The sequence below is a fragment of the Ranitomeya imitator genome, chromosome 1 (genome assembly GCF_032444005.1).
Source record: "Ranitomeya imitator isolate aRanImi1 chromosome 1, aRanImi1.pri, whole genome shotgun sequence".
In the NCBI taxonomy this organism is placed as follows: domain Eukaryota; kingdom Metazoa; phylum Chordata; class Amphibia; order Anura; family Dendrobatidae; genus Ranitomeya; species Ranitomeya imitator.
This window is the reverse complement of record NC_091282.1, coordinates 807,430,927-807,442,943: the sequence shown is the minus strand read 5'-3', so window position 1 is coordinate 807,442,943 and position 12,017 is coordinate 807,430,927. Positions and strand designations below refer to the sequence as shown.

Sequence of the window (12,017 nt, the reverse complement as noted above, 5' to 3'; positions counted from 1 at the left end):
TTGGTCCTATTCAGACGTCTTCTCCAAAAAAGGCTGCGGAGACCCTTCCGCCTCACCGTCCCATCAATTTCTTGCCTGGAGCAGAACCTCCTCGGGGACAGGTCTATCCCTCTCTCTCCCGGAAACGGAGGCTACGTCCCAATACATCCAGGAGAATTTGGCAAGAGGGTTCATTAGGAAGTCAGTGTCACCTGCAGGGGTGGGGTTCTTCTTCGTGCAAAAGAAGAACGGAGAAGTACGTCCTTGCATAGATTACAGGGGTCTTAACGCCATCACCGTTAAGAATAAATACCCATTGCCCCTGATTTCTGAGCTCTTTGATAGGCTACAGGGAGCAAGGGTATTTACCAAATTAGATCTGCGGGGTGCTTATAACCTGATTCGCATCCATGAGGGCGACGAGTGGAAGACGGCGTTTAATACCAGGGATGGGCACTATGAGTATCTGGTGATGCCCTTCGGGCTCTGTAATGCCCCAGCCGTATTCCAAGACTTTGTCAATGATATCTTCCGGGATATGCTCTCCACCTCGGTCGTAGTCTATCTGGATGATATTGTCATCTTCTCTCCAGATATTGACTCCCACCGGAGAGATGTTGGCAGAGTCTTCGACCTCTTACGAGCAAACTCCCTCTATGCAAAGTTGGAGAAGTGTATGTTTGAGCAGGAGTCTTTACCTTTCCTGGGCTATATCATCTCCGCCCAGGGATTGGCTATGGATCCTGCCAAACTACAGGCTGTGATGGACTGGCAAGAACCCTATTCTCTTAAAGCGGTGCAGTGCTTTATGGGGTTCATAAATTACTATCGTCAGTTCATTCCCCACTTCTCAACTTTGGTAGCTCCCTTGGTAGCCCTCACCAAGAAGGGAGCAAATCCCAAATTGTGGTCTGAAGAGGTCTCCAAGGCTTTTTCTTCTATTAAGTCTCATTTTGCTAGTGCTCCCATCCTACATCGTCCCGATGTTGGTAAGCCGTTTATAATGGAGGTGAATGCCTCATCCGCTGGTGCAGGAGCAGTCCTGTTCCAAAAGGATGCTCAAGGTTGGAAGCATCCTTGCTTCTTCTTCTCCAAGACCTTCACACCAGCGGAGAGGAATTATTCCATCGGGGACAGGGAGTTGCTAGCAATGAAGTTAGCCTTCTCGGAGTGGAGACATCTTTTGGAGGGGGCTCGCTTTCCCTTCCAGGTCTTCACGGACCACAAAAATTTGGTTTATTTACAAACAGCCCAGCGGCTAAATTCTCATCAGGCCAGATGGTCCTTGTTCTTCTCCCGTTTCCACTTCACCCTCCATTATCTTGCTAGGGAGAAGAACATTCATGCTGGCGCCCTTTCTCGCTCCGTTGTGTCATGTGAGGAGGAGGAAGGGGAGCCTCGGCTTATTGTCCCTTCTGAAAGCTTGAGAATCGTAGCTCTGGTTTTGCTAGAGTCTGTACCTCCGGGCAAAACTTTTGTACCCATTAATTTGCGACCGGAGGTTCTCTCTTGGGCTCATTCGTCCAGGGTGGGTGGACACTTTGGGACAAAGAGGACATCTGAGCTGCTGGCGAGGACATACTGGTGGTCACATATGGTCCGTGACGTCGGAGATTATATTTGGGCGTGTGTCTACTGCGCCAAAAATAAGTCACCTCGACAATGGCCAGCAGGGTTACTCTATCCCTTGCCAGTGGCAGACAGGCCCTGGGAGATGGTCGGGATGGACTTTGTGGTGGGTTTGCCCAAGTCTCGTGCCTGTACCATCATTTGGGTTATCACCGATCATTTTTCTAAAATGGTGCATTTGGTGCCCCTTCCACAGCTACCTTCTGCACGGGCCTTGGCAGCGTTGTTCATAAAACACATCTTCCGTCTACATGGTATGCCGGACAAAATTGTCAGTGACCGGGGTCCCCAGTTTGCGTCTCGGTTCTGGAGAGAGCTTTGTCGTCTTCTCAGCATTGAGTTGAATCTCTCTTCCGCATATCATCCCGAGACGAATGGGTTGGTAGAGAGGGCCAACCATACCTTGGTCACATATCTGAGACATTTTGTCTCAGCCAGGCAGGATGACTGGGCATCCTTGCTACCGTGGGCGGAGTTTGCGCTGAACAACGCCGTAGCCGACTCCACTGGACAAACCCCATTCCTCCTTAACTATGGTCAGCATCCGCGGGTACCTGTGCCTATGCCCGTGTCTTCCGCTGACTCCAGGGTGGCAGACTAGGTTGTGGAGGCACGGGATATTTGGGACCGCACTCAGGATGCCATTCGGGCCTCCAAGGAGAGAATGAGGTCCTCCGCTGATGCACATCGGCGCCCCGCTCCGACCTTTGCTCCTGACTTGGTGTGGCTCTCCGCCTGTAACATCAGGCTGCGAGTTGAGTCCACTAAGTGTGCACATCTCTACTTGGGCCCTGTCAAGGTCCTCGAACAGGTTAACCCTGTGGTCTACCATTTAGTCCTTCCACCACGCCTGGGTATCACCGACACCTTTCATGTGTCCCTCTTGAAACCCATATAAATGTCTCGGTTTTCCGAGTCATCTGCCGGGACATCGGGTTAGTCTACGGACAATTACGAGGTGAACGCTATTTTGGGGTGCAAGGTGGTACGTGGCAAAAAAAATTATTTGGTGGACTGGAAGGGTTATGAGGAAAGGTTATGAGGTCCTGAGGAGAGGTCCTGGGAGCCTGCTGAGCACATTCAGGCTCCGCAGCTCATTGCTGCCTTCGAGCGTAGCGAGGTCCAGGGAGGGGGGGCCCTAGGGGGGGTAATGTTAGGGGTCAAGTTCCCTCCTCTGCACAGGGGGAATCTCAGGCCATCTCCGCTGCGGTCTCCCATTCTTCTCCTGCCGCAGTGGAGCCTGCTCAGCGGAGACGTCGGTCCCAGCGTCTCGCTCAGTCTGACTCTGTGCAAAGGGTTACTGCTGCTTTTCCAGCTTCTGCCATTGAACCCAGTGCTGGGCAGCAGCGAGCAGATGCTTTTGGGACTAAGTCCTGCTTTTCTCCTTCTGAGCATGCCCAGGGTACGATCTCTCATTGGAGATCGAGTGTCACATGCTTGGATACTGCAGCAAAGCCCATTGGTTCTCCAGGAAGGTCCTGAAGGTGCTCAGGCTCTGTGGCAGCCTCTCATTGGTCCTTCTAGGAAGGTCTTGTACTTGCTGCAGCTATATAAGGTTCGCATGGCCGCACAGCTAGTATCAATGCATGTTATGAGTTTTGCGCCAATGTGGTCACACTTGTGTGGATTCAGGGACCACAAGCTGCTATCTGCTCAGCAGTTAGTGTGTATTCCTGTGGAGTTTAACAGGACACAGTCCTTTCTTTGTTGCTTCACAGAGTCGCTATAGAGATCACTTCTACCGCCATATAGTGCTGCCGTTTGCCAGCAGCAGGTTCTTTTCCCCGGGCTGCGAACGCACCAAATAACATCTCTATATTTACTCGGTGCGTTCCGCCAGCCCTAACAGGGGGTTCAAAGTTCTCACAACACATCTAATAAATTCATTGGGGGTGTAGTTTCCAAAGTAATGTCACTTGTAAGGTTTTTTTTTACTACTTAGGCACATCAGAGGCTCTGCAAATGGAACATGACGCCCGCAGACCATTCCATCAAAGTCTGCATTCCAAACATCACTACTTCCCTTCCGAGCTCTAACGAACGTGTGCCCAAACAGTAGTTTTCTCCCACATATGGGGTATCAGCATACTCAGGACAAATTGTACAACAACTTTTGGGGTCCAATGTCGCCTGTTACCCTTGGAAAAATACAAAATTGGGGGTAAAAAGATCATTTTTGTGAAAAAAAATATGATTTTTTTTTATTTTTACGGCTCTACATTATAAACTTCTGTGAAGCACTTGGAGGTTCAAAGTGCTCACCACACATCTAGATAAGTTCCTTAGGGTGTCTACTTTCCAAAGTTGTGTCACTTGGGGGGGTTTCCACTGTTTAGGCACATCAGGGGCTCTCCAAGCGCGACATGGCATCCAATCTCAATTCTAGCCAATTTTGCACTGAAAAGACAAACGGCGCTCCTTCCCTTCCAAGTGTACAACAACTTTTGTGGTTCAATGATCCTGTTACCATTGGTAAAATAAAACAAATTGGATCTGAAGTAAATTTTTTGTGAAAAAAAAATTAAACGTTCATTTTTTTAAAACATTCCAAAAATTCCTGTGAAGCACCCAAAGGGTTAATAAACTTCTTGAAAGTGCTTTTGAATGGTGTCTAAGGGGTATCGTTTCTCCTTATGGAGAGTGACATACCATCTCTGGCTTGTCAGGGTAAGGAGGCTTATTTGCCGTACAATGCTCCTCTGGGAAATATAATATGCAAATTGCCTCTTCTGAGAAAAAGAGGACTTAAACTCTATAGCGCCACCTGTTGGAAGTAGCGATCCTACAAGTCACAATCAACTCTTTAACGAGTCATGCAATATGACTTAGGATAAAAGCCAAATTAGTATCTCTATTCGCAGACACGGTGTTTCGGGCTGTTGGCCCTCGTCAGTGCGAAGCATGAGAACTAATTTGGCTAGGTGAGAGGCTCTGGACTGGGGTCTAAGGGGTATCGTTTCTCCTTATGGAGAGTGACATACCATCTCTGGCTTGTCAAGGTAAGGAGGCTTATTTGCAGTACAATGCTCCTCTGGGAAATATAATATGCAAATTGCCTCTGCCAACAGCCCAAAACACCGTGTCTGCGAATTGAGATACTAAAAACTTTTTTAGGGACCACATCACATTTGAAGTCATTTTGAGGGTTCTATATGAAAGAATATACCCAAAAGTGACATCATTCTAAAAGCTGCACCCCTCAAGGTACTCAAAGCCACATTCAAGAAGTTAATTAACTCTTCATATGCTTCACAGGAATTTCCCCCCCAAAAAATGAACATTTAACTTTGTTTCACAAAAAAATGACTTCAGATCCAATTTTCACAAGGATAACAGGAAAAAATGGACTCCAAAATTTGTTTTGCAATTCCTCCTAGGTACACTGATGCCCCATATGAGGAAGAAAACCACTGTTTGGGAGCACTACAGAGCTCAAAAGGGAACAAGCACAGTTTGACTTTTTGAATGCAAAATTTGCTGGAACAATTAGGCGGATTCAATGTTACATTTGGAGAGCCCCTGATGTGCCTAAACAGTGAAAATCCCCCACAAGTGACAGCATTTTGGAAACTAGACCCCTCAGGGAACTGATCTAGATGTGTGTTGAGCACTTTGAACCCTTAGGTGCTTCACTGAAGTTCATAACGTTGAGCCGTAAAAATAAAAATCACCACGAATATGTTTTCAGCACAAAATATTGAATTTTCATAAGGGCAACAGGAAAAATTGCAACATACAATTGTTGTGTAATTTCTCCTGAGTACACCGATATCCCATATGTGGGGGAATACTACTTTTGAGGAACAGACAGTTCAAAGCCCAGAAGGGAAGAGGCGCCATATTGGAGTTCTTATTTTGCTGGAATGGTTTGAGGGTGACACGTCACATTGGCAGTACCCCTGAGGTGTCAGAACAACAGAAACCCCCAAATGTAAACTCATTTTACAAACTACGCTCCCCATTGAATTCATCTAATGGTGCAGTGATCGTATTGACACCACATGTGCCTCACAGAATTTTATACCACTGAGCGGTGAAGAAAGAATGAATTACATTTTTAAGACTAAAATGTTGTTTTAGCCCCAAGTTTTTAATTTTTCTAAGGGCTAATAGGATTTTTTTTTAAACAAACTGAATTCCATTTTTTCCTGAGTGCGCCTTTACCCTACATACAATTGATACATTTGTTTCAGGCACAGTACAAAGCTCAGAAGGCAAGGAGATTTTACTGTTAGGCTATGTGCACACGTAGGCCGGTCCTCTGCGGGTTCTCCCGCAGTGGATTTGATAAATCTGCAGGGCAAAACCGCTGCGGTTATCCCTGCAGATTTATCCCGTTTTTTTTTGCGGTTTCCGCTGCGGGTTTTACTCCTGCACTTGTTTTACTATTGATGCTGCATATGCAGCATCAATAGTAATGTTAAAAATAATAAAAAAAAAAATGGTTATACTCACTCTCTGAAGTCCCGATCTCCTCGGCGCTGCACGCGGCGGTCCGGTTCCAAAGATGCTATGCAAGCAGGACCTTCGTGACGTCACAGTCATGTGACCGCGACGTCACCGCAGGCCCTGCTCGCATAGCAACCTGAGACCGGACGGCCGCGTACAGCGCTGAGAGGTGAGTATATCATTATTTTTTATTTTAATTCTTTTTTTTTTTTTACCACAAAAATGGTTCCCAGGGCCTGGAGGAGAGTCTACTCTCCTCCACCCCTGGTAGCAACCGTAAATTATCCGCTTACTTCCCGCATGGTGGGCACAGCCCCATGCTGGAAGTAAGCGGATCAATGCATTTCTATGTGTGCAGAATCGCTGCGATTCTGCACAAAGAAGTGACATGCTGCGGATTGTAAACCGCTGCGTTTCTGCGCGGTTTTTCCCGCAGCATGTGCACAGCGGTTTGCGGTTTCCCATTGGTTTACATGTTTACTGTAAACGCAATGGAAACTGCATCAAAATCGCCGCGGTTCCGCGGTAAAAACCGCAACGTGTGCACATAGCCTTATGGTTTGCAGGTGCCATGACCCATTGGGAGAGCCCATGAGGTGCCAAAACAGCTTAGCTCCCCATAAGTGGCCCCATTTTACAAACTACACTTTTCAATTAATTCATCTAGGGATGCAGTGATCATATTGACACCACGGATGTGTCACAGAATTTTATACCATTGGGCAGTGAAGAAAAATTAACTACATTTTTACCACCAAAATTTAGTTTTAGCCCCAGATTTTACATTTTCACACAAGAAGTGGGTAAAAATGGCAGCAAAATGTGTCCCAAAATTTTTACTGAGCGTGGCAATACCCTATATGTGGCTGTACAGTGCTACTTAGCCATACGGAGAGACTCAAGAGGAACGGAGCACTCTTTGCCCCCTGGCAGATTTTCCTAGAACAGTTTGCGGACTCCATAAACAGAGCCACTAATTGCTAGAAGAGCAGAATTCCCCCCCCCCCACCCCAAGTGACCCCATTTGGGAAACTATACCCCTTGGGGAATTTATCTACAGGTGTAGTGACGACTTTGAAAATTGCAAACTGCCAGTGTAGTGACCAGTACGCTGTGGTGACCAGCACGTTGCAGTCACCAGTACGTTATGCCCAGCCCATGCTTCTGGAGGCATGCTCCTGAAAGATAGACGGGCTCTCATCTCATCAAAAATGCCAAACATGGACCAGTTCGGGCTGTAAAAAAAAGCTGACAATTAATAATAAACATTAGAATTACACTTACCTGTCCAGCGACACATACTCCGGTCCCACTGTCTCACAGCCAATCTGCTTCCGGGGCCGCTCATTACCTTTTGCGGGTATTCACTGCACTCGGCAGTCTTCGGCTTTTTCTGGCAGTGTTTGGGCGGTAACGTCACCACACAAACACTGCCGAAAATGCCGAAGACTGCCGACTGCAATGAATACACCGGCAGTTAATGAGCGGCCCCAGAAGCAGATGCAGCCGGGAGACAGCAGAACGGGAGGACGCGTCGCTGGACAGATAAGTGTAATTCTAATGTTTATTATTAATTGTCTGCTTTTTTTTACAGCTCCCCCTCTCCATCCTATATATGTAAAGTCCTAGTTCGGGATTCGAACGCAAGTTTGTGTCATGTCCAGCCCAGAACTTGAACTTTACAAAAAACTCGCCGATCCCGAACATCACTAGTGCCAAGCCTTACTGCGATCTTTGGGAGGCAGAATTAAAAAACTCAACAGCATATGAAGAATTGGTTTTATTTACTTTTTACGCCGTCCTTCGTATAGTATAAGTGATTAGGCGACTTTATCCTTCAGGTTGGTGCGATTACAGCGATGCCAGATTTATATCAAGTATTTTTGTTTGGCTGCTGTCACACACTAAATTACGCTTTTTATTGCAAAAAAATAGTTTTTACATCACCACATTTTGAGAGCTGTAATTTTTCCCGATTTTGGCTCAAAGAGTCATGTGACGGCTTGTTTTTTGTGGACCGAGTTGACGTTTTTCTTGGTACCATTTTCGCGCCAATGACATTTTTTGATCACTTTCTATTTTGATTTTTGTGAGGCAGAATGAATAAAAACCAGCAATTCAAGAATTTCTTTTGGGGGGGGGGGGGTTTATGCCATTCCGTGTATGGTAAAATTGATAAGGCAGTTTTATCAGTACGATTACAGCGATCTCAGTTATATCTTTTTTTTAATGTTTTGGCGCTTTTATACAATAAAACTATTTTAAAGAAAAAATTACTTTTGCATTGCTTTATTCTGAGAGCTATAACTTTTTTATTTTTCTGCTGATGGAGCTGTATGGTGGCTTATTTTTTGCAGGACAAGATGATGTTTTCAGTGGTACCATGTTTATCTATATCCGTCTTTTTGATCGCATTTTATTCCACTTTTTGTTCGGCGGTATGATGATAAAGCATTATTTTTTTGCCTTGTTTTTTTATTTTTATGGTGTTCACTAAACGGGTTAACTTAGTGGGACAGTTTTATAGGTTGGGTTGTTGCGGATACCAAATATGTGTACTTTGACTTTTTTTTCTTTTTTTTTATTATTATTTTTTTAAAAACAGGGGTCTGTTACTGCTCCTTGCACTTAGTGCTGGGTGTCAGCTGTCAGATTCAGCTGACACCCGGTGGCGATCGCCAGCACACCCCCCGTGTGCGCGGTCGATTGCTATGATGTAATGATCCGTCCCTGGTTTAATAGGTCCAAGGCACATGAACGGATCATTACGACTAATGTCAGAATGGGGTTAAAATGTAAAAAAAAATGACAATTTTTTTGCCTAAAATACAAACGAAAATGTGTCATCTTTAACTTTTGGCCTTTTAGAGATCATTTCATCTTATACATCGTATTTTGTGGACTGTAAGACGCACTGGACCATAAGATGCACCCCAAAAGAGGAAAAAATATTTTAATTTGTCAAATGGGTCTGTGTTATAGTCCAAATTTAGCTTCAGGGGGGAAGGGGTGTGGTGGCGGTGGAGCGTGGTCACCGAAGGCAGGGTCTCCACTGCTGAAAGTCAGCTGTGGCAGGAGTGGGTCCATGCTGTGGACCCTGGGCTGGGAGGAGGGGGTGTCAATAAATTGTTGGCAGGGCAGACAGAAGCGGAATCCTTGCTCTGCACATTACCCTTCCAGCAGTGGCCTTCAGGAAAATGGCAGCCAGAGGTGGCGCATGTGCAAATTGAGATCTCGGCTCCGCATCGCCCCACTCCTACCAGCTTCTTGCAGCAGCGACCCTGCCTTCCGTGACCTGGCGCCACCAGCCCCCTAGTAAGCTATTTTTGGACTATGAGACACACCCTCATTTTCCTCCTAAATTTTGGGGGGAAAAACGTGTGTATAATAGTCCACAAATTACTGTATATATATATGTATATATATATTTATTAATAACATTGTATAATAACATTGATTCTTATTTTCTAGTGAAATTGAACTTAGCTTTACTACTTTAAATGCTGCAAAAGCACAACAGAAAGAAGAACAGTGGAACTCTGTCAGTACCAGCAGTCAAGAGGTAAACAAATACTACATAAAAAGAGTCTGTTGAGATTATAAGGGTATGTGTCCACGGGCCGTATTACACCCGGAATAGCTGCGGATTGAACCCTGCGTGGAGCCGCAACGTTCAATCCGCAGCGTCCAGATGTTACAGCATAGTGGAGGGGATTTTATGACATCCCGTCTCCACTATGTGTGGTAACACGCATCCGGCGGCCCTGCGATTCCGGACATGCGGTGCGTCTTTTTAGAACGCAGCATGTCCGTTTACCTTGCGGCGACGCTGCGCCGCAAGGTATAACACAGGGCCCTATGTGTGGGGTGCGATGATTTCGGATGTGTGCAATGAACACATCCGGCATCATCGCGCCTACAGAAGGGGCGGAGCTTTGGGCGGAGTGAGTTTTCCGCTCCGTCCAAAGCGCCGGCCATCCTGAACGTGGACACGTACCTTTAATAAACTTAGCAATCTTGAAAGCTCAGCCAACACAGTGTGCTATATATAGTGTTCAATTTTTGCTAAGCTTAAAGATGTATACCATTTATTAAATTGTTTCAGTTAGCATGAAAATAAACAAGCTTGCAATTGACTTTCTTTTTCTATCTGCTGTTGTTCTCCTGTGACTAGAGCTTTTACCTTACTTAGTGTGATGGAGATAAACAACCAGAGGCTGGCCAGTATGCACAGTAGCTGAATTCCAAGCTGAGGAGTTAACTCATGAGAAACCAGCCACCTCTCTCTATCTCATTTATTTCTAGACAGCAGTTAGCTGCTCACCTCCCTCCCCCTCGCTATCAGTTCCTGACCTATATCAGTCCTGCAGAAACACAATTCCCTACCTACCCCTTTTCCACCCTAAACCCCACCACTGGCAGTTTCTGGAGCAGTTCCCTTAATCACAGCTGTCCCTTTTCTCGTGTATGTGCGTGTGTTCATGGGTCCAGTTTTCTCTATATGTACTTTTAGTGATATAGTGAATAATGATGGCATTGAGTTTTGCGAATGGGTGTAAGTATTTTTTACATTTATTTTCTGTCAGGTTATGCTGGGACATTAGTGTTTTTTTCTTTTTATCAGCTTTAAATAGTATATTTAAGAAGTAAATGTCTAAACACGAGCGTCCATTTTTTTGTTTTATGATGTCACTCTGTTGCAATCAATAATTAAAATGTATAATTAAAACACGTTGTGTTACTGTTGATTACAATTTTGAAAACACACACACAGTGAGGAAAATAAATATTTTATACATTGCCGATTTTGCATGTTTTCCCACCTTCAAAAAATGGAGAAAATCACATTGTATAAATTTTTTAATAATTAAATTTCAATTTATTGCATGAAATAAGTATTTGATCGCCTACCTACCAGCAAGAATTCTGGCTCTCACAGATCTGTTAGTTTTTCTTTAAGAAGCCCTCTGTACTCATTACCTGTATTAATTGCACCTGTCTGAACTTATTACCTGTATAAAAGACACCTATCCATACACAATCAATTACACTCCAACCTCTCCACCAAGGCCAATACCAAAGATCTGTCTAAGGACACTATCGACAAAATTGTAGACTTTCAATAAGAAAACACACATCCGCACCACTAATATGTCGAACCCATTGACCGTATACAGCTACCGGTCTGGCACCTGTGACAATAGTAGCGGCTGTATATATCCTCCACACTAAGCTTTAGGGGTGCCGCTTCCAGAAAATACACATGGAGTCCAATGAAAAAATAGAAAAAGAGATTGGAGCGCACTTACCCTGGTGTGGTACACATCACTTTATTAGGACATTAAAAACGAACAGCAGGGAGGGACAGGATCAGCTACGGACAATGGCCGTTTCGTGCTTACTGGCACTTCAACACTCCCCCGACTCACTTAGCGTTAGGACCCGTTGAAGTGCCAGTAAGCACGAAACGGCCGTTGTCCGTAGCTGATCCCGTCCCTCCCTGCTGTTCGTTTTTAATGTCCTAATAAAGTGATGTGTACCACACCAGGGTAAGTGCGCTCCAATCTCTTTTTCTATTTTTTTAAATTGTAGACTTTAACAAGGCTGGGATGGGCTACAGGACAATAGGCAAGCAGCTTGGCAGCATACTATTGGCACAATTATTAGAAAATAGAAGAAACATAAGATGACGGTCAATCTTCCTCGGTCTGTGGCTCTATGCAAGATCTCTATAAATGTCAAAGAAAATCAGATATGTAATAGGGAAATTATAAACTGTGTAACATATTGTCCCCTTAAAAAATATAATTTTAATTAGATTACCATAAAAATACCAATACCCAGTGAAACACACAAAAAAAAATACTCAAAAAATCTAGTAATGCACCTAGCCTAGTACAATGACCCTACGCTTAGCTGCTATCCCTTCCTAACAGTGGAGGTTTCCCCGTCATACGGTT

The 12,017-nt window shown here is 44.9% G+C and overlaps 1 protein-coding gene across 2 annotated transcripts in view; it reads left to right on the top strand.

Annotated features, from left to right (window-relative positions):
• CACNA1S (calcium voltage-gated channel subunit alpha1 S) overlaps positions 1-12,017 on the top strand; it is a 592,997-nt gene that overhangs the window by 567,054 nt on the left and 13,926 nt on the right. For both annotated transcript variants that reach the window (XM_069739086.1, XM_069739077.1), the window contains exon 41: positions 9,529-9,619. In XM_069739086.1, the coding sequence (XP_069595187.1) occupies positions 9,529-9,619 (91 nt within the window). The remainder of the gene's footprint in view (positions 1-9,528; positions 9,620-12,017) is intronic.